The 22,568-nt window shown below is 45.6% G+C and overlaps 1 protein-coding gene and 1 long non-coding RNA gene across 4 annotated transcripts in view; one reads left to right on the top strand and one right to left on the bottom strand.

Annotated features, from left to right (window-relative positions):
* The window catches only part of LOC134346556 (uncharacterized), a 103,907-nt gene that overhangs the window by 34,832 nt on the left and 46,507 nt on the right, over nt 1-22,568 (top strand). The window lies entirely within an intron of this gene.
* Nucleotides 1-22,568, bottom strand: part of LOC134346550 (lymphotoxin-alpha-like) — a 57,581-nt gene that overhangs the window by 24,440 nt on the left and 10,573 nt on the right. For all 3 annotated transcript variants that reach the window (XM_063047970.1, XM_063047968.1, XM_063047969.1), the window contains exons 2-4: nt 10,404-10,440; nt 8,918-9,013; nt 4,824-4,859 (exon numbers count right to left, since the gene is read on the bottom strand). In XM_063047970.1, coding sequence (XP_062904040.1) covers nt 4,824-4,859; nt 8,918-9,013; nt 10,404-10,440 — 169 coding nt within the window. The remainder of the gene's footprint in view (nt 1-4,823; nt 4,860-8,917; nt 9,014-10,403; nt 10,441-22,568) is intronic.

The following is a 22,568-nucleotide window of genomic DNA, read 5'->3' as shown; positions in this document are numbered from 1 at the left end:
GATGGCACTATCTCAGAGAATCTGTCCTGGACCCTGTCCTATCATATAAATATAATTGCCAAGAAAGAATTGCAGCACCATTACTTCCTCAGGAGTCTGTGGAGATTCAGCATGTCATCGAAAGTCTTGATAAACATCTATAGATGTTTGGTGGAAGGTGCATTGACTGGTTGCATTATGGCCTGGTATGGGAAAACCAATACCTTAATGCCTTTGAACAGGAAATCCCACAAAAGTTAGTGGATTTGCTCCAGTAAATCACAGGCAAAGCAACATCCCCCTCAACCATTGAGCACATCTGCATGAAGTGTTGTAGAAAAGCAGCAGACATCAAAGATCCTCACCACCCAGGGCATGCTCTTTTCTCGTTGCTGCCATCAGGTAGAAGGCACAAGTGCCTCAGGACTCACACCACCGGGTTAAAGAACAGTTACTACCCTTCAACCATCAGGCTCTTGAACAAAAGGGGATAACCATACCCATTCCATTTCTGGTATTCCCACAACTGATGATCTCACTTTAAGGATTCTTTATCTTGTTGTTTCATGCTTTTGTTATTTATTGCTATTTATTTATATCTGTACTGTTTGTTGTTCATTGATCCTGTTTACAGTTACTGTTCTATAGATTTGCTAAGTATGCCTGCAGGATAAGGAAATTCAAAGTTTACACTGATAATAAATTTTACTTTGAACTTTGATTTAGTTCTTATATATTTATTATTTATGTTTGTATTTGCACAGTATGCACATTGTTTGTCCCTCTCATGTGTGAATTTTCATTGACTCTGTTGTATTTACTGTCAACGCCTGGGTGTATATGATATATATGTACTTTGATGATAGATTTACTTTCAAATTTGAACCTTTGTGCAGCACAGTTGGCTCGCTGATCTTTTAAATCCTGGGCCAATTTGTATGTGGTTAATGTAACAATACAGAGATTACTACCTTTTCAGTTGGGCATTTTAAATTATTCCCTAGCAGCTCGAACTCAATCAGCAAAATCTACTTCCTTGTTCTTCCTACGTTGTTTGTAGCCACATTGACCACAATAAACCAGATCTTTCCCCTCCCACATGTACTAAGATCATGCCTTGCATGCCATCCATACTGATCAATTCAGTATAACTTTGCATTAAGGTAGTACGAGGTTAAACAATAACAGAATGCAGAATAAGGTGTTACAAAGAAAGTGCAATGCAGGCAGGCACGATTCACGTTTACTTATCATAACATACAATGAAATGTGTTGAATGTGTTAACAACCAACACACCTGAGGATGTACTGGGGGCTGCCTGCACGTGTCAATGTTTAAACTTGGACAGGTAGATGGACATGAGTAAAAGATGAGAGAGCTGCATGGTTACTGAACCCACAAACACACTCCTCAACAGCCCAGTTGGAACTCCGACCCTAGAAGGACTAGCCCAGATGGGCACCTTGGTCAGTATGGTTGAGTTGGGCAGAAGGGCCTGTTTCTGTTTTGAATGACTATATACATTCAGTGGCCACCTCCTGTACCTAATAAAGTCACCACTCAGTATGTGTTTGTGGCCTTTTGCTGCTGCAGTCTATCCACGTCAAGGCTTGATGCACTGTACATTCATTCATTCTGCACACCACTGTTATTACAAGTGGTTATTTCAGTTACTGACACCTTCCTGTCAGCCTGAACCAATCTGACCATTCTCCTCCGACCTCTCTCATTATCCACATAACTACCACTCACTAGATGTTTTTGTGTTTGCCACCATTCTATGCAAACTCTACAGACTGTTGTGCATGAAAATCCCAGGAGATCAGTAGTTTTTGAAATACTTCAAACATTCCATCTGGCACCAATAATCATTTCCATGGTCAAAGTCACTTAGATCCCATTCCTTCCCCATTCCAATGTCTGGTCTGAACAATAACTGATCCTGTCGACCTTGTCTGCATGCTTTTATGCAGAGTTGCAGGCAGAGGATTGGCTGATTAGATATTTGCATTAACAAACAGGTGTACAGGTGCACCTATAAAAGTGGCCACCCTGTGTATGTATAGCTCTGTATAAGCTGGGAGGATCTATCACCTGTAAAATATTTTGAATTTTTAAGTTTATTATAAGTAGAACATAGTACAGTACAGTACAAGGCCTTCAGCTCACAATTTGGGTTGACCCTTTAGCCTAATCCAAGACCAATCTAACCCTTCCCTCCCCTGTGTAGGTGATCATGGTCTTTCCATGATCATGATTATTCTTGGCAAACTTTTCAACATTAGTGTTACCATTGCCTTCTTGTTGGCAGTGCCTTTACAAAAATGGGTGACCCCAGCCATTATCAATACCCTTCAGAGATTGTCTGTGGTGGCATAACCAGAATTTATGATCTGCACCAGCTGCTCATACCTGCTCCCATGGCTTCACTTGACCCAATCGATGGGGAGGGGTTAAGCAGGTGACCCTTACTCAAGGGTCACCTGCAGGCTAGCGGAGAAAAGGAATGCTTTCCATCTCCTTTGGTAGAGATGTAGCCCCACCCTGTCACATTCTCTCCTCTGGAGCCCTCAGTTTTTCTTTCCTCCATGTACCAATCTAAAAGGCTCTTAAATGTCCCTAATGTATCTGACTATCACCACCTTTGGTAGCATGTTTCATGCATGTACCACTTTCTGTGTAAAACAGAGAGACACACAGAAGTGTAGCAGTTAGAGCAGTGCTTTAAGATCAGGGTTTGATTCCCATGAGTGTCTGTAAGGAGTTTGTATATTCTCCCCGTGGCTGTGTGGGTTTCCTCTGTGTGCTCTTAAGTTTCCTTTCACATTCTGAAAACATACGGTCAGGGTCAGTGCATCGTGGGTGCTGGAAGTGTGGGGATAAATGAGCTCTGCCCAGAACAATCCTGGCTGATTTGATTTGATACAAGTGACACATTTCACTGTATGTTTCAATGTGCATGTGACAAATAATCTCTCTTTTAAAAAATAAACTGTCTGACATCCCGCAATTCTTTCCTCCAAACAGCTTAAAATTCTGCCCCCTCGTATTAGCCATTTTCACTTCGGGTTAAAAGGCACTGGCTGTCCACTCTGTCTGTGCCACAAATCTCCATCAAGTCATCTGTCACCTTCCTTCACTCCAAAGAGAAATGTCCTAGCTAACTTGACCCATCTTCAAAAACATGCTCTCTAATCCAGACAGCATCCTGGTAAATCTCCACTGCACCCTCTCTAAAGCTTTCACAGCCCTCCTACAAGTAACAAGTTGAGTGCTATTAAGAAATTATTTGGTTCACTCGTGCCTTTGAGAAAGGAGATTTTGCTATTTTTAATCCAGACCTTGTCTAACTCCACACCCATATTTGTCTCATAACTGCCCCCCTTGCAGTGCGCAAGCAGGTATTAAGTATGACTGAAACTGAAGGCAGCTCTGCAATACCTTCTCAAGAGGCAAAAAAAAAGTCAGTCTTTGCGAATGATGCCCACTTAGTTTGGGAATGTAGAACAAAATAGCGCAGGAATATGCCCTGTGGTTCTTGATTTTGTGCCAAAATCACCCTTCCAAGGTTGTGGGAGAGGCATTTAAGAGACTCTTAGATAGGCACTTGGATGATAGAAAAATAGATAGCAATGTGGGAGGGAAGGGTTAGATTGATCTCACAGTAGGTTAAAACGTCTTGGGCTGAAGAGCCTATTCTAAATAACTGAATTTGCAATCAAATGTTCAATTAAACTGATCTCTTTTCAAAGTCAAGTTTATTACCAGTGATAACATTTACTTCCCCGAGATTCATTTCATTGCAGACAGTTACAGAAAAATAAAGAATTAAAAAAGAATTTACCAAACTATATAATAAACAAAGAACCAATGTGCAAAAGATAAGTAGTTCAAAGAAACACAAAAATAATACTGAGTAATAACTGGAGTTGTTGGGTCTTTGAAAGTGAATCTGTAGGCTGTAAAACTAGTTTAGTGTTGTGGTGAGTGAAGTTATCCACGCTGGTTCAGGAGCCTGATGGTTGTAGGGTAATAACTGTTGTGAACCTGGTGGGGTGGGACTCGAGACCCCTGTACCTCCTGCCCGAAGGCAGTAGTGGGAAGAGAGCACGACCTGGATACTGGGGGTCCTTGATGATGAACTCTACTTTCTTCTGCCTATAATATGTCCTTTTCTTTTCATTCCATGCAGATTCATGTGACTATCTAACATCCTTTTGAATTCCTCTATCATACCTGCCTCTACCACACCCCTGGCAGCACATTCCAGACACACAACACTTTCTATCAGAAACTTTCCCAACACGTCTCCTTTGAACTCATCTCCTCTCACCTTAAATTCATACCCTCTCATATTAGGCATTACAATGATACTGTCTGTCTGTCCTATCTATGCTTCTCAATCTTATAAACTTTTATCAGGTCTCCCCTCAGCCTCTTCTGCTCCAGGAAAAAACAACAGCCCAAGTTTGTCCAACCTCTCATAACATTCTCCCTCATCCAAGCAGTATTCTGGTGAGCCCCATTTGCACCCTCTCCAAAACCTTAATCGTTAAAACTTCCATGTAATGGGTGGTGTTCTGTTAGGGGACTGTCCCTCCACCACAAAACGCCAAAAATTCTGTGCGTGGCAGAGTGGGAAAGTCCTGCAGAATCCACCTTCTCCTGCACCTAGAAATTCCATGAGCCCAGAGGTGAGGTGAGGGTGTTTGTGGTGTATGTGGGCTGCAGGGAGAGCGGGATGTGGGTTCTGGGTGTGTTATGGGCTGTGGGGTGGTGGAGGGGCGGAAGACAGACTGTGACATGATCTACGAGGAGAGCCGGTGTGATGCAGATTACTTACCTATAATATGAGCAATCGGCAGCTTTCTTGTGGGATCTGCGGAACGAAACAGGGTGCTGAAATTAGAGCAACAGATGCTTTCCACCCCATTAGCCCACAATAAGTTACTGCGAAAGGATCAATGCATAAACATTTCTCCAGGTTCCACCATCCCTCCCGGTACGCGACATAATTCATTGCATAGCACGTGGAGCCTTGTACACAGGGCTGGATCCACGGGAAATTCCAAATTCCCACCACTTTGACATTCCCAGTGACACACACTCTGTATGGACGTTTGAAATTTGGCGTGACCCTCACCAAACATTTACAGATTAATCATAGGAAGCATCCTATCCAGATGCATCAGCTCTTGATGAGGCAGCTACTCTGCCTGTGATCACAAGAAGCCGCGGAGAATTGCGGACATGGCCCAGCACAAAGAAACTATCCACTGCCCGTCCACACTTTCTACTGCCGTCAAGAAAGCAACCAAAAAAGTCACCCTGGAAAATCCTTTCTTCTCTCCTATCTCAGTGGGCAGAAGATCTATTTTTTTTACTCTTGAAAAGACACACCACTAGTCTCAATGACAACTTCTATCCCTCTGTTGAATGGACCGCTCACTCACTAGGAGATGTATTCATGTCTTCATTGAGATACATTGCGCAACAGATTGTGGGAGGATTGATTTATCTATTTATCTATTGATTGATTGATTGATTGATACAGTGTGGAACATGCTCTCTCATTGACTTTGACTTCTCTTGTGCGTCTCTTGTACTTCTCTTTGACTTCTCAACCAATTTCCCTCGGGATCAATAAAGTATGACTATGACTATGACTCTTGTCAGCCACAGCTGCAGCATCTTTCCTTTAGTATACTTCATCTTCTTTGGGATGAACATGTCCTACGCCTTCTAAATTGCTCCCAGAAATTCCAGTCATTGCTGGTCTGCCATCATCCCTGCCAGGGTTATTTTTCCAATCAATATTGGCCAACTCCTCCTCTAATTCCCTTTACATCACTGTAGTACTGATACAACTGACTTTAGCTTCTCCTTCTCAAATTTCAGGGTGAATTCGATCACAGTATGATCACTGGATCCCAAGCATTTTTTTTAACCTTAAGCTATCTAATCAATCCTGGTTCATTGCACAACCCTCAATCCAGAATAGCTGAACCCCTAGTCTGCTTAACCACGAGCTGCTTTAAAAAAACATCTCTTAGGCTTGGGATCCAGCAGGTGTGTAAAAAGGTCCTGTAGGATTAATGGGGAGCCAAGCCATCCCAACCACAATTTATTCCAGCTGCAACCATCCGGGAAGCAGTACTGCAACATAAAAGCCAGGACCAACGGGCTCCGGGACAGCTTCTTCCACCAGGCCATCAGACTGATGAACTCATGCTGACTGAGCATGACTGTTCTATTTAATATAAATTACTATGATTGCACATTGCCCATTTAGATGGAGACATAACGTAAAGAATTTTACTCCTCATGTATGTGAAGGATGTAAGAAATAAAGTCAATTCAATTCAATGACTATCATCACATTGCCCTTTTGACACGCATTTGCTGTCTCCATTTTGTAATTTGTAGACCACATCTTTACAACTATTTGGGGGTCAGTATACAACTCTCAACAGGGTCTTTTTACCCTTGCAGTTCCTTAGCTATACCCATGATGACTCAACTCCTTCTGACCCCATGTCACCACTTTTAATTGGTTTGATTTCATTTGTTTACCAATAGAGACACACTTCTCCCTCTGCCCACCTGCCTGCCCTTTCGAAACAATGTGTATCCTTGGACATTAAACTCCCAGCTATAATCTTCTTTTCGCCATGATTCACTGGTATCCACAATGTCACACATGCCAATCTGTAACTGTGCTACAAGTTAATCTAACTTATTCTGTATACTGTGCACATTCAAATATAACACCTTCAGCCTTGTATTCACCTTGTTCAGTTCTGTCTACCTTTTACATTGCAACTCATCCTGTTGTCTGCAATTTCCCCCTTATCATCAGCATCTCCTTGCTAGGAGTCTCACGACACACAGCCTCTGTTTGTAAACTAACTCTGGTTCCCATCACGCTGCCAGATGAGTTTAAACCACACACCCCCACCCCATCAAACAGCTCCAGTAAACCTCCCTGCAAGGAAATTGGTCCCCCTTGAGTTCAGGCGTACCCATCTCTTTTGTACAGATCATACCTTCCCCAGAAGAGATGCCAATGATCCAGAGTTCTGAACTCCTGCCCCCTGTACCAGTTCTTTAGACAGACAGTCATCTGCCAAATCATCCTATTCTTGCCCACACTAATGCAGAGATTACTACCCTGGAGGTTCTGTTTTTCACCATTCTCCCCAACACCCTAAAATCTCTCTTCAGGACCTCCTTACCTCTCCTACTAGGTCATTGGTGCCACTATGCACCAAGACTTCTGGCTGCTCACCCTCCTCCTTCAGAATACCATGGATCCAATCTGAGACATCCCTGCTTCTGGCAACATACCATCCGAGTGTCTCTATCGTGCTCACAGAATCTTGTCTCTGTTCCTCTGATGATGGAATCTCCTTTTACCACTGCAATCCTCCTCCCCTCTCTTCTGAGCCACAACACCACACTCATTGCCCGAGGCCCAGTTGCTGTGGCTCCCTATGGCAGGTCGCCCTCCTCAATGGCATCCAAGGTGGTATGCATATTATTGAGGGGAATGGCCACGGGGGTACTATGCACCGGATTCCCATTTCCCTTCCTTCTATCAGTCACCCAATTACCTGCTTCCTGAAAACCAGGGGTGACTACTTCCCTGTAGTTCCTGTCTATCACCTCCTCATTCTCCCGTATGAGCGGTAGGTCATCAAGCTGCAGCTCCAGTTCCTTAGAACGTTCCCTGAGGAGCTGCAGCTGGTCTCCAAGAGTTCCCAGAACTCTCACACAGAACAAAACCCCGCTCTCGGAGCCATTCTAAATGCACAGATATCCCCCAACAGACAAGGAATGAGGAATCAAGAAGGAAAAGAGAAATATACCAGATACTTAACTTGCTCAAGCCCGATGAGCCAAAGCCACTGCAACACTGACACACTCAGAACAATGGCCACTCCGCTTGCACCTGCCTTATTTTTATTCACCCTCCCTAATGAATCCTGCTCAGAGACTGGTCAAAGTCCAACTCTGAAAAAACCGCCATGAAGTGCCACCTTTTTAATCTTGAGTGTGAATCTAAGTGCTCTCACTTGGTGATTGGCCGCAGTACAACTCCTCTCCTGCCTCTGTAACCTTTGATGCCTTTACTAACCAGGAACCCACAGACTTCTGAAAAAGGATCTAGTGCTTTCCCAGCGTACGGGATCAATAAACACCCCCACCAACATTTCAAGGACAAGCTCTACCATCTTCTTCATATTGGTTATAATCGATACCTGTACCCAGATGGAAGCCCGAGGAGAGTTTATTCGTCTGTCAAACTCTGCTTTAAAGACACCCAACGACTTGGCCTCCACAGCGGCCTGTGTCAATGAATTCCACAGATTGACCGCCCTCTGGTTAAAGAAATTCCTCCTCGCCGCTGTTCTAAGAAGGCATCCTTCTATTCTGAGTCAGTGCTTTCTGCTGAACTATTGAAAGCAGCCCCTCCACATCCACTCTATCTAAGCCTTTTTCATTCTTCTAAACTCCAGCAAGTAAAGGCACAGAGACATCCAACCCTCCTCATAGTTAACATTTTTGTTACCGAATCTCCTCTCCGTTGCCTGGATATGGGGCCCAAAACTGCTCACAATAAGCAAAATGTGTTCTGAACAATACTTTATCAAGCCTCCGCATTACATCCTTGCCTTTGTGTTCTGGTCCTCTTGAGGAGAGAGGGGTCAGTGAGGCACTGCGGTTGCTGGAGGCTGTGGGGTAGCCTGACCTGAGGGTGGGGGTGTGTCATTCATGATCTATACTCTTCAGTCCCAGAGGGAAGAGCAGCAGCTCCTCTTCCTGCAACGTTCTGTCCTGCCGGGCCCAGGCAGACCCCTGAACTCTGGGGAGGGACAGTTCTGCCCCACATCCCTGCTTTGTGCCTGGGCTCTGGCTGCTGATCATCATGCTTACCTCCTTTGTATGGGTCCGTCCTGTGTGGAGGCTGACTGCCCGCTGGGGTAGGGAGAGTGAACTGCTGTCTGGTGTGATTGGCTTCATCTGTCCCACCTGTAACGGAGAGGGTGAGTCAATGATGTGGACCCAATGGGGGAGCTCCAACAGCAAGATCCCCAGAGCGTAATGGGTGTGATCCATGGCACAGCAAGATCCCAGAGGGGTAAGGGCAACGTGAGATTTCAGAAGAGGGTAGGTGGACTGGGTGTGAAATACAAAACAAGATCACATGGGGAAGTAGGGTGCACAGCATGATCCCAGGATTTGAACTGCTGCACGGTGAAGTCTTGGAGAGGGAACTGGTGCAGGGACAGTGTGAGCTATGCAGCAAGGTCCCACAGGGTGTGAAAATTTGGTCAGCAAGATCCTTGGGGCAGGATGGAATAATGCACAGAAAGATTCCAGAAGAGGTAGGGACAGCATGTGACAGACTGGACGGATTCATCCAGTGGGAGTGGGGAGAGGGAACCTGTTTACCAATGAAAAGCAAGTTCCTGGGAGAGTTAGGATGGTGGGTAACTTACTGCCCCAGTAGATCTGGGGATGTGGCGTGACGGGCAGCAGGGATGGTGTGTGGCCTGATGTGCAGCAGTATCCCAGGGGGTTGATCTGACAGCAGGTATCCTGGTGCTCTGGGTGCCCAGGATGTGGCCTGCTGAGTAGCTGGTTCCCAGCGGTAGGGACATACCCCAGAAGCAGGGAGTGGACTTGGTGTGAAATTCAATGCAAGGTTTCGCTGAGGAACAGAGTGTGAACTACTGCACAGCAAGATCCCGGATAAGACAGGGTTTTGAACTACTGTGTGAGTGTGAGGTGTTCTGCTGTGAGAGGGGCCTGTGCATGCCTAGATGTGCATTTTAAATGCCAGCTCTGTTCTGTCCAAATAAATGCTGTTTTGTTGTTCTAAGTAAATATTGGTGGGTTGCTGTCTCTCTGCCTCATCAAGTTGGGTCTGAGAACCTATTCTTTCCATGAAACATTTTGGCATCGTCGGCAGGATCCCAAATGGGAGCAAAACAATACAGCCAACACTGCATGGCAAGATCCAGAGGAAAGGACAATCTGTGGTGCAGAGCGGAGGAAATGGCAGGGGCTGAAGCACAGCAGTATTCCATAGCCAGGTTCCAGAGCGGTAGGACAGTGGGTAACTCACAGCACAGCGAGATCCCACAGTAGGACGTTCAGGGGTGACGCCGCACAGCAAGATCCCAGAGCGGGAAGAACAGTGGGTAACTCACAGCACAGCAAGATCCCAGAGCAGGAAGCACACAAGGATAGCAAGATCCCAGTGAGGGCTGGACAACGGGTAACTTGTTACACAGCAAGATCCCAGAGCAGAACAGCGGCACGTGACCCAAAGCTTTCTCCTGATTCACAGCCGGAGAAGACCTTGCACATGAAGCAAAAAAATAAATAAGCAGAGGGAGGCTGGGCAACAACTTACCTTCCGAAGGCCTGTAATCAGAGTGTGGCTTGCAGTCCTGCAATGGGGAGACACCCAATTATTGGCATGGAGAAACATGGTGCTATGGAATAGCAATGGTTTGGTGACATTGCCCCACCTTTTCCATTCAACCCCCGTCACAAGACACAGGATTGGTCATCCCACCCCAGAACTGTACACCGAGCACTTCCATAGCCCAAGGGTGAGAACGATTAACAACAGGGTGGGGCAGTAAAGCTGGAGCCTCAGTGATTGCAGAGGGAGGGAGACAATGGACAACTGGAGAGAGAGAGATAATGGTAGTGAAAGATGAGAGAGACAGACAGACAGATGGAGACTAGTGGAAGATTGGAGAGAGAGAGAGAGAGAGGGAGATCAATGTAGTGGAAGAATAGAGAGACAGCCAGAGACTAGTGGAAGACTGGGGGGGGGAGAGAGAGATCGATGAAGTGGAAGACTGTCGAGGTGGAAGGTGATATTGGGAGATTGCAGAGAGGGGTGGGAAGCTGGAAAATGGAGACAGAAGTAGGTGAATGACTGGATGGAGGGCTGGAGATACTGAAAGATTATAATGGTGGAAAGAGTTCAGAGAAGATTTAAAGATTAGCTTTATTTGTCACATGTAGATTGAGACGTACAATCAAATGCGTTGATTGGGTCAATAACAAACAATCCAAGGATGTGTTAGGAGCACCTTGCAAGTGTTGCCATGCTTCTGGCACCTACAAAGCATGCCCAGAACTCAATAACCCTCACCCATACGTCTTTGGAATGTGGGAGGAAACAGAAGCTCCTGGGGGAAGCCCACATGGTGATGGGAAAAATGTAGAAACTCCTTACAGACAGTGGTGTGAATTGACCCCGATTGCTGGCACTGTATAACACTGGGTTAACCGTTATGCTAAGGTGCCACCTTTACAATGATCCTCCAGAATATGAAGGCTTGAGTTATGGAGGTTGGATAGCCTGGGACTTAGAGTTTTCTTTTCATGTTACAAGTACTGAGGTACAGTGAAAAGCTCGTCTTGCATGCTGTTCCTACGGAACAAATCTTTACACAACGTATTGAGGTAGAACATGATAAAACAATAACAATGCAGAGTAAAGTGTAGCAGATACTGAGAAAGGGCAATGCAGGTAAACAAGGTGCATTATCATAACAAGGTAGATTGTCAGCTGAAGAGTCTTCACTTGAGAATCTTGCTTTCCTTGGAGTGCAGGAGACTGAAGGATAACCTTAGAGAAGTGTATAAAATCATAGGGGCATAGATTGGGTGAATGCACAGTCTTTATCCCAGGGAAAAAAACAAACAAACAGGGCAAAGGTTTAAGGTGAGCAAGGAAGGATTTAAAAAGGGATTGAGGGGCAACAGATTCACTCAGAGGGAGGAGTATGACTATAACTCCAGCCTGTCCTGTACACAACCCCAGTCCGGCCAGCGTGTGACCTCAACAGACCTGCAGGAGGCTTTTCCCTACTGCTAACGGTGGTTTGAATCTGAATCAAACTGCGTGAGTGGAAGCGGATAGCATGACAACATTTAAGAGTTATCTGGATGAATATAGACCTCAGAATCTACCTCACATTGTCCTAGCACCTTATTGTTTCCCTGCAGTGCACTTTCTCTGTAACTGGAACAGTATTCTGCATTCTGTTACTGGTTTTTCATTGTACTACCTCGATGCACTGATGGGATGAACTGATCCATATAGACGGCTTTGAGAAGAAGTTTCTCACTGTACTTCAGCTCGTGACAATATTAAACCAATTTACCTATTTATATGGTTAACGACCAAGTCCTGATGGAAACTTGTGTTAGATCAATCCTGAGTCCAACAATTAATGCAAACACAAAGAAGGCATGCTAGTGGCTATATTTCGTTAGGAATTTCAGGAGATATTGTATGTCACTAAAGACTCTTGCAATTTACCGTGGAGATCATTCTGGCTGGTTGCATCACCATCTGGGATGGAGACACCAATGCACAGGACTTTAAGAGGCTTCAGAGAGTTGTACACTCAGCCAAATTCATTAGGGCTACACCCTCTCCACCACTGAGTGCATCTTCCCAATGGCAGTGCCCCATGGACGTGGCAGCCATCGTCAGGACCCTCACCATCTGGGATGTGCTTTCTTCACATCAGGGGAAAGGAAGTACTGGAGGGTGAAGAGCCGTACTCAGCATTTTAGGAACAGCTTCTTCCCCTCTGCTCTCAAACTTCTGAATGGGATACAACCCCATTAACACGACCTCTCTGTTCCTCTTTTCAACTCAATTTTTTTTCCACTGTAACTTATAGTAATTTGTTATTTCTGCACTGCACCACTGCCACAAAACTACACACTTCACAACATACGTCAGTGACAATAAACCTGATTCTAACGGCGATAAATGTGAGGAACCTGGTATTGATGGTCGGCGGGGGGATTGAAGAGCCCCTTTCTGTGCTGTACTACTGCGTGCCTCTGCAGCAACACCTCCATGTGAAATGGAGGGAATTGAAAAGGGGCACCACAGTAATAGCAGTTAGCACATAGCTGTTACAGCTTGGGGCAGCTCGGAGTTTGATTCCGGCGCTGTTCTGTAAGGAGGCTCTGTATGTCCTCCCCACGGAATGCACGGGATTTCCCAGGTGCTGCAGTTTCCTCCCACGGTCGGTAGGTTAACTGGTCATTGTAAATAGTCCTGTGATTAGATTAGCTTGAATTGGGGTTTTGGAGCATCATGGCTCGCAGAGCCAGAGCCGCCTGTTCCACGCTGTATCACAAAATAAATAAAGAAACCCAAGCCTTGCAAAGCTCAAACCTGCATCAAAACCTGTCTCATTTCAGTTTGGAGGCCAGGCTGAACACTGGGAGCTGGCCAGTGATTCAGATGGAAGGGGCTCGTCCAAAGGAAATGTCCCTCCAACAGTCAGTCATGCAGGGGAAACCCCGAGACTGCCGAGGATCTTAATCAGAGACAGCAAGTATAAATGCTTGATGTACATTCCCTTGTGAAGTTCCTTGCACTCCCACACAAGTTTCAGTTGAACGTAGAGACATGCTGCCAATTTTGAGTGGATTTTTTATCAGAAATGGAATATAGTTTTATCTGGCACTCAGGAACTCCCAGCACGCTGGCCAGTACAATTGAAACTAACAGAGAAGGCTACAGAAAGTAGTAGACACAGCCCAGCCCATCACAGGCGGAGTCCTCCCCACTACTGAACACATCTACAAGCAGCACTGCCACAAGTAAGTAGTGTCCATCATCAAGGACCCCCACCATCCGGGCCATGCTCTCCTCTCATCACCAGCATCGGGCAGGGGTACAGAAATGGTAGGTCCCACACCACCAGGTCCAGGAACATTTATTACCCTATACCCATCAGGCTCTTGAACCAGCATGGATAGCTTCACTCAGCGCAACTGACTGTGTGACCTACAGATGCACTGTCAAAGATTCTACCACTCTCATTCTCAGTATTATTATTATTTTTGTTGTGTGTACAACTTGTCTTCTTTTGAACATTGGTTGTTTGCCAGTCTTTGTTGGTGTATAGATCTTTGTAACTTCTATCACATTTTATTTTACTGTAAATGCCTGCAAGAAAATGAATCTCAAGGTAGTACTGTATATGGTAACCTATAAGCACTCTGATAACAAATGTGACTTTGAACATGCCCCTTTACCAGCGGATGGGGTCCACTGACAGACTCTGCAGGAACCTCCACTGGAATAGGGCTGACATATCCTGAGAGCAATCTTTGCACTAATAATTGTGCATCGCTGTCAAGGTTCACTCAGACACTCCCAAAATCGAGACCCAAATTGTTCTCCCTTCCTGGGAAGTTGTCCTGTCACCAGATACCGGCTCCCTCAGTCTGAGCCAGCAGTGGTCAGCATCCACCCGTCTCTCAGAGTCCTGAGCACCACACAGAGGCCTCATTCTTTCTGCAAGTCTGGGGCCAATTGGCCTCAAGTTCAAGTTCATTGTCATTCAACTGTGTACATCTACACTGCCAAACGTAACAACTTTCCTCCAGACCAAGGCGCACAACACAGTACATACTCACACTCAACACAAAGTAATATCACCACAAATAAATTAACAAATAATAACATGTATCCAGAGAAGCTGCCACCTCTTCCCATCGCGCAACCCCCACCGCCCTTCCCAAGTCCCAGGAATCAACATCTACACTCAAAGGTGTTGGAGGAACTCAGCAGGTCGGGGAACATCTGTGGAGGGAAGTGGACAGTCACCACCCTTGTGTCTCTGGGTAACAGCATCTACCCAAGGTACTTGCCTCTGTTGGACCTTAGAAAGTGAGGTGGCTATTCTCACCCTGCAATAAACTTGAACCTTGTATCCCACCTTGAGGGAACATATCACTTCCATCCTAACTATTTTGTGTTGGCTTCCTTTATCTTTTAAAATTGGTTTTAAAGTTCTCTTACTTGCAAATCCCGAAAACCTTTCTACAGCTTGAAAAACCTCGAGTCCTATGAGGAACACATTAAACGGCACCAATACTGGCACACCAACACGCCCCCACCTCCCCCAGCAGAGATCTGCTCGACGACCCCACCTCGCTCCTACCGGGCTTTGCTACAGCTACCAGAAAAAAAACTGGACAGCTGCAAATAGACTCAGAAGTGGACATGCTAAAACAGCGCAAACACTACACCGAGGGGGCGCCCGACGAACCCAGCTTGCCGCTGTGGTGCCCAAACCCAGGAACATCCTCTGCCTGGCCAAACATGGCCTCTCACCAAGATCTGAGATGGCTTTGCTGCAGACCTTTGATGCGGACATGAGCTGACAAAAATCTATTTGAAGTGTGAAGAGAAAAACCGCTGCCATTAGAAACAACAACAAAACTCCCTCAGCAGCATTAAGAAATACTGCATATTCCCATCGACCCTAACCAATTTCTATTGATGCACCATTCTGTCTGAATGCATAACGGCTTGGTGTGGCAACTTCTCTGCATGTGACCGCAGAGAGCAGCTGACACTGCTCTTCACAGCACAGGAACTAGCCTCCATGGACTCTGTCTACTCTTTTTGCTGCCTCTGAAAGAGCTTTGATGTACAGAGGGATCCCGGGGTCTTGGAGGCAAAGGCATGCTTTCCTCCACTGGTCGGGCACTGAGTGGAAGAGTCAGGAGTCACTTTGCAACCTTGGTTAAGCCGCACTTGAAGTACTGTGTACAGTTCTGGTTGCCCCATTACAGGAAGAATGCGTCGGCTTTGGAGAGAATTTTAGCAAGGTTCTGCCTGGATTAAAGAGCATGGAGAGGATAGACAAACCTGGAAACCTGGGTTGTTTCTCTGGAGTTTCAAAAGCTGAGGGGAAACCTGACAGAAGTCTATAAAATTTTGGTGGCGGAGATGAAGTAGACATTCAGAATCTTTTCCCCTGGAGCAGAAACATTAAAAATTTAGAGGACGCACATTTAAGGTGAGAGGGGGAAGTGTAAAGGAGATGTGCATGGCAGAGAGTGAGGGCTCCCAGAACACACGGCCAGGAATGTGTTGGAAGCAGATACAATAGTGGAGTTAAAGAGGCTGTTCAGTAGACACATGAATATCCAGGGATGGAGAGATACAGGTGGCAGGGTGGAGATATATCTCTAACAAGGGAGGTGTAAGGTGCTCCTTCCCTCTGCTAGCCCGCAGGTCACCTTTGGGCAAGCTGTAGCATGTGCTTAGTGCCTCTCCCCCGATCAAGGTCATGTGAAGCGATGGGAGCAGGTGGTGGATGGTCGAATGAGCAGCCGGTGCAGATCACAAGTCCTGGTTATGCAACCACTGATGCCAGGCAAACAATCTCTGAATAGTACTGAGAATGGCTGGGTTCACCAGTCTTGTAGAGAAACTGCCCAGAAGGCATTGGCAAATGACTAACGTAGAAAAAATTGCCAAGAACCGTCTTGATCATGGTAAGACCATGATCGCCCAATTCATGCGACACGGCACATAATGATGATGGCAGCACGGTAACAGGCCCTTCCAGCCCAATAAGCCTGCACTGCCCAATTACACCCATGTGATCAATTAACCTACTAGTACATCTTTGGAATGTGGGAGGAAATCAGAGCACACGGAGGAAACCCACGCAGTGACAGGGAGAATGTATAATCTCCTTACAGACAGCAGTGGGAATTGACCCAAGTGGCTGATGTTGTAGGAGCACTATGCTAACTGCTACACCAGCATGCAGATGTTGGTAACGTGCCTCAGCCAGGGAATTCCATTCACAAAGTGAAACAACTACTTCTGCGACTCTGACCCACACAACTGCACATTGCTCAATTCCTCTGAGGAGTTTCTTCAGCATTGTTCTCTGCCAAACAGTAATCTTTATTGATGGATAAGGAGGAAGTATTAACCATAATTATGTTAAGCCACATTTTTTTCCAGTAGCTTACTGTTGTTAAAGATTAGCCTCATTTGTCACATGTACATCAGAAGATCGAAGCATACAGTGAAATGTGTCATTTGTGTCAACAACCAACACAGTCCAAAGATTAGGCAACCGGAAAGTAGCATCATGCTTTCTGCACCAACAAAGTGCCTGGAGCATCGAGAGAACCATAGAACCATAGAAACTACAGCACAGAAACAGGCCTTTTGGCCCTTCTTGGCTGTGCTGAACCATTTTCTGCCTAGTCCCACTGACCTGCACACGGACCATATCCCTCCATGCACCTCCAATGAAAACCCGTGTGGTCACGGAGAGAGCCGACAAACTCTTCAAGGACAGCGACAGGACTTGAACCCGTGTCGGTGGGGCTGCAATAGCATTACGCTAACCTCTATGCTACTGTGCCGACCCAAACTACTGGGGTGTATTGCCTGTTGTATGTTCTCCGTGTCTCAGAGACAAAACCACAGATGGGACCTCTTTGTAATCTTAGCTCTCACTGAGCTGGAAACTCCCTGCACTATAGAACACGGGACAGGAGCATCCTAGTGAGATAGTTCTTTTGGGTTTAATTTTCCAAAACTCCCCAAGTCTGGGGAAGATTCCACTGGAGAGGAAAATAACGTTTCTTTTTTTATGAAAAAAAGGAAACAGAAAGCATGAAACGGTTATCTTAACACAAACCTTCAAGAAATAATTTTAAGCCATTAAAAACACTGTGCTGAACTTTTAACCTACTCTAAGATTAATCTAACCCATTCCCCCTACAAAGCCCCCAATTTTTCTCTCATCCATGTGCTGTCTAGCAACTTCTTAAGCGTCCCTAACGTAACTGCCTCTCTCACCACTCTCTGTAAAACACTTACCTCTCACATCACCCCTGTACTTTTGTACAGTCACCTTAACATTATAAGACCATGAGACCATAAGTTCATAACATCTATGAACAGAACCAGGCCACTTGGTCCATCGAGTCTGGTCTGCCATTTCAGCATGGCCGATCCATTTTTCCTCTCAGCCCCAATCTCCTGCCTTTCCTCCATATCCCTTCATGCCCTGACTAATCAAGAATCTATCTGCCTTAAAGATGCGTAAACACCTGGCCTCCACAGCTGCCTGAATTCTACAGATTCACCACTCTCTGGCTAAAGAAATTCCTCCTCATCTCCAATCTAAAAGGACGTCCCTCTATTCTGAGGCTGTGTCCTCTGGTCTTAGACACTCCCACCATAGGAAACATCTTCTCTACATCCAGTCAATCAAGGCCTTTTACCATTCGATAGGTTTCAATTAAGTCACCCCTCATTCTTCTGGATTCCAGTGAATACAGGCCCAGAGCTAAAGACTCCTCATATGACAAGCTGCGTAATCCCGGAATCATTTTTGTGAACCTCCTTTGAAACGTCTTTAATTGCAGCACATCTTTGCCAAGATAAAGGGCCAAAAACTGCTCACAATACTCCAAGTGAGGCCTCACCAGCACTTTCTAAAGTCTGAACATTATATTCTTGCTTTTATATTCTCGTCCTTTTGAAATGAATGCTAACATTGCATTTGCCCTCCTCACCACTGACTCAACCTGCAAATAAACCTTTAGGGAATCCTGCACAAGGACTCCCAAATCCCCTTGAGCTCATTTTGTTTTTATATTTTCTCTCCATTTAGAAAATAGTCAACACTTCCATTTCTTCGTCCAAAGTGCATGTTTAACCTAGGACAAATCCATATTTATTTAAACCCTTATCGCAGGGCACTAAATGAAACTTATGGTGACTGGGCATGTCAACATTGTTTTGTGGAAGGGATATCCCCTCAGCCATTCACGATAGAGAGTCCATAGCCTTTATCAAAGCTGGAGACCACAGCCTCAGCTCAGATTCGCAGCAGGCTTGCTCACCACACTGTCTGAGTGGCAACCGAAAGTTAAACTTGGCAAGCAATTGAAGTTCCCAAACTTCATCGCTTCATCATCCCTGAGGGCTGACATGGTCATTCTCTCAGAGGTTTCAAAGCAGATGGCCATGGTGGAACTGACAGTGGCTTGGAAAGACCGAATTGAGGTGGTGTGTGAATGTAAGAAACCCAAATACCAGGAGCTGGTAGAGCAGTGCCAGGGACAGGGGAGGAGGGCACGATGCGAGGTGAGTTGTCGAGATTTTGATGGCTGCTCATTGTACAGAACCTACTCTCTCCTTGACATTACAAGACCTGCAAAGAAAAGAGCCATCAGGACCATCAGAGGGTGCTGAGTGAGACTCTAGATGGATATGGATCAAGAGGTGGGACCTATTAAGCCGCAAGCCAAGGCCTGATCAACCCTGGTTCGGTCACTTGGGTGAGAGTGTCTGATGTTCAACAACCAAAACACTGATAACGTGTCCCAGCCCATCCGCGGATGCGCCGGGACACATCGTAAATGCGTTTGGCCAGTTTATTGTTCTTTGAAAATGTGTGTTCAAAGAATCACAAGGTTTAGATTTCCATGAGGCTTTTGATAAGGTTGCCACATCAAGGGATATTGTGAAACAGAAAACCTGATGGTGTGGGAGGTGATCTTCTGATGTAGCTCGAGTTCAGCTTGTAGAGTAGCTGGAAGCAGGCGTAAGCAGGCCTTTCTTTGCTTGGCAAGATCTAACGGGGTGTCTGTGCTGAGGACAGGTTTCATAATTTATATAAAAGATGCTGATAAAGCTATTGAAACTGTTAGCGGTAGAGTCAAAGAGTCACAGGGCAGGGAAAAGGCCCTTTGGCGCAAAACATCCAGAGTAATCAGGCCTCCATCGCCTTTGTCTAATTTCTCATTCCTCATGATAGGGTAGTTAACAAGGCACACAGGTGGCTTGCATTTATTAGTCAAAGCTTTGAGTTCAAAGGTCAGGAAGCTATGTTAGAGCTTTTCAAACTCTAGCTAGGCCCCATCTGGAGTATTGCATACAGTTCTGGTCACCCCACTATAAGAAGAATGCTGAGGCTTTGGAGATGGTGCAGAGGAGGTTTACCTGGATGTTGGTTGGATGAGAGGGCACGTGCTATAACGAGAAGTTGGATAAACTTGGGTTGTTCTATTTGAAGTGGCAGAGGCTGAGGGGAGATTTGATAGAGGTTCATAAGAGGCGTAGATGGAACAGACAGTCAATATCTTTCCCCCTGGATTGAAATGGCTAATTCTGGAGGGTATGTGTTTAAGGTGAGAGGGGGTCATTTCAAAGGGGGTGTGAGGAACAAGTTGTTTTTAAAAAACAGAGTGCTTGGAACGTGCTGCCTGAGGTGGTGACAGAGACCGAAACATTAGAGACTTTTAAGAGATGCTTACAGAGGCACATGAATGTGAGGAAAATGGTAGAATATGGAGCGACGACAAGCAGGAGAGAGTAGTTTGCTTATCCATTCGATTACTAAGTTGTTTGGTCCAGTACAGCATTGTGGGCTGAAGGGTCTGTTCGTGTGCTGCACTGTTCTACCTTTTATGTTCTATAATCAAAGACCCCAACCCACTCCGGACATTCACTGCTCCCCCACTCCCATCAGGTAGAAGATACAAGGCACGTCCCACCAGACTCAAGGACACCTTCTTCCCTGCTGTTACTAAACTCTTGGACAGACCTTTCATACACTACAGACGACTATTTGATCTCCCAGTGTGCCTCGTCATGGCCCTTGAATGTTTGTTGTCTTCCCACACTGTACTTTCTCTATAACTGTAACGCTACTTACGGGCTGCTCACTATGCCCCGCCCCCAAGTTTCATCAGATCGGTGTTGCTTGTTAACACAATCAACATATTTCACTATGTTTTGATGTACATGTGACTAATAAATACATCTAATCTAATAAAAGACTTATTTTTCAAAAAAGAGATACAGCACCTTAACAGGTTCTTCTGCCCCAATGAGCCCATACCACCCAATTACACCATGTGACCATTTAACCGACTGACTCACACCTTTCGAATGTGGGAGGAAACCGGAGCACCCGGAGGAAAGCACGCAGTCATGGGGAAAGTGAACAAATTGCTCACAAACAGCGGCAGAATCGAAGCTGGGTCTCTGGTGCAGTAATAGCGATATATTAATTGCTATAGAGTGGGCACGTGGCCAACTGGTTAAGGCATTGGACTAGCGATCTGAAGGTCATGAGTTCGAGCCCCAGCCAAGGCAGCGTGTTGTGTCCTTGAGCAAGACACTTAACCACACATTGCTCTGCGACGACACTGGTGCCAAGCTGTATGGGTCCTAATACCCTTCCCTTGGACAATATCAGTGTCGTGGAGAGGGGAGACTTGCAGCATGGGCAACTGCTGGTCTTCCATACAACCTTGCCCAGGCCTGTGCCCTGGAGAGTGAAGACTTTCCAGGTGCAGATCCACGGTCTCACAAGACTAACGGATGCCTTTATCATTTATTATAATTGCTATGCTAATGTGCCGGTCCGTGATTCTCATCTACTGTTTTCTGTCTGTACTCTCTCAATGTGTTACGTACAGAATGAGCTGCCTGTATGGCATGCAAACAAAAGCTTTTCGCTAACACAAGAAATTCTGCAGATGCTGGAAATCCTCAGCAAACTGCACAAAATATGGAAGAATTCGACAAGTCAGACAGCACCTATGGTGGGAAATAAACAGTCGATATTTCATGCGGAGACTCGTCCTTAGAACGGCTTACTTATCTAGAATTTAATGTCCAAGTCCTCCCCTTTGTAGATTACTTTATTTTTCATATTTTTCTTTTCAGAATGAAGAGTTTAACCATCTCCTGCACTGTACTCTATTTGCCCTCTCACTAACCTATCACTATCCCCCATAGCTTTCTTATGCTTCTTCACAACTTACCTATACCGATTCTGTACTGCGAATGGCAGCAAAGGTAGAATGAGTGGTGAAAACCTTCCCACTGTATCTTGGTGTATGCAATAATAATAAACCAATACCTTCTGGAAATCCTCAAAGCAAAATTGCTGGTTCCCCTTTGTCTGCAGCTCATGTTATTGTGAGGAATTTGAACAAAAAAGAAAGGAAGTTGAACTTCAGTTATAGAGGGCATTGGCATGGAGCTTGGTTCATTACTTAGTTCACAGCTGAAATGGGTGAGTTGTCTTCTGGGGAAAGGCTGGGCAGGGAAGACTTGTGTCTGTGAGAGTTCAGAGTGAAGGATATGTGATCCCTGAGAGTGACAGAGACAAGACATAAAGAAAGGAGGAGAAAAGGGAAGGAAAAGGGAAGAAAAAGGGAGGAGGAAAAAGAATTGAGTGAGGAAGGGGGAGAGAGGTGGGAGAGACCTAGAAACAAAGAAAATAGATGCAGGAGTAGGCCATTTGGCCCTTCGAGCCTGCACCACCATTCAGTATGATCATGGCTGATCATCCAACTCAGATCCCTGTACCTGCCTTCTCTCCATACCCACTGATCCCCTTAGCCACAAGGGCCATATCTAACTCCCTCTTAAATATAGCCAATGAACTGGCCTCAACTGTTTCCTGTGGCAGAGAATTCCACAGATTCACCACTCTCTGTGCGAAGAAGTTTTTCCTCATCTCGGTCCTAAAAGGCTTCCGCTTTATCCTCAAACTGTGACCCCTCATTCTGGACTTCCCTTACATCAGGAACAACCTTCCTGCATCTAGCCTGTCCAATCCCTTTAGAATTTTATACGTCTCAATAAGATCCCCCCTCAATCTTCTAAATTCCGGTGAGGATAAGCCCAGTCGATCCAGAAAAGGGAAGAGAGAAAGTAAGAGTGAGGAGCTTT

This window comes from Mobula hypostoma, chromosome 5 (assembly GCF_963921235.1).
Source record: "Mobula hypostoma chromosome 5, sMobHyp1.1, whole genome shotgun sequence".
NCBI classification, from domain to species: Eukaryota; Metazoa; Chordata; class Chondrichthyes; order Myliobatiformes; family Myliobatidae; genus Mobula; species Mobula hypostoma.
Note: the sequence above shows the minus strand (reverse complement) of the source record. Positions and strands in the feature narration are given on the sequence as shown.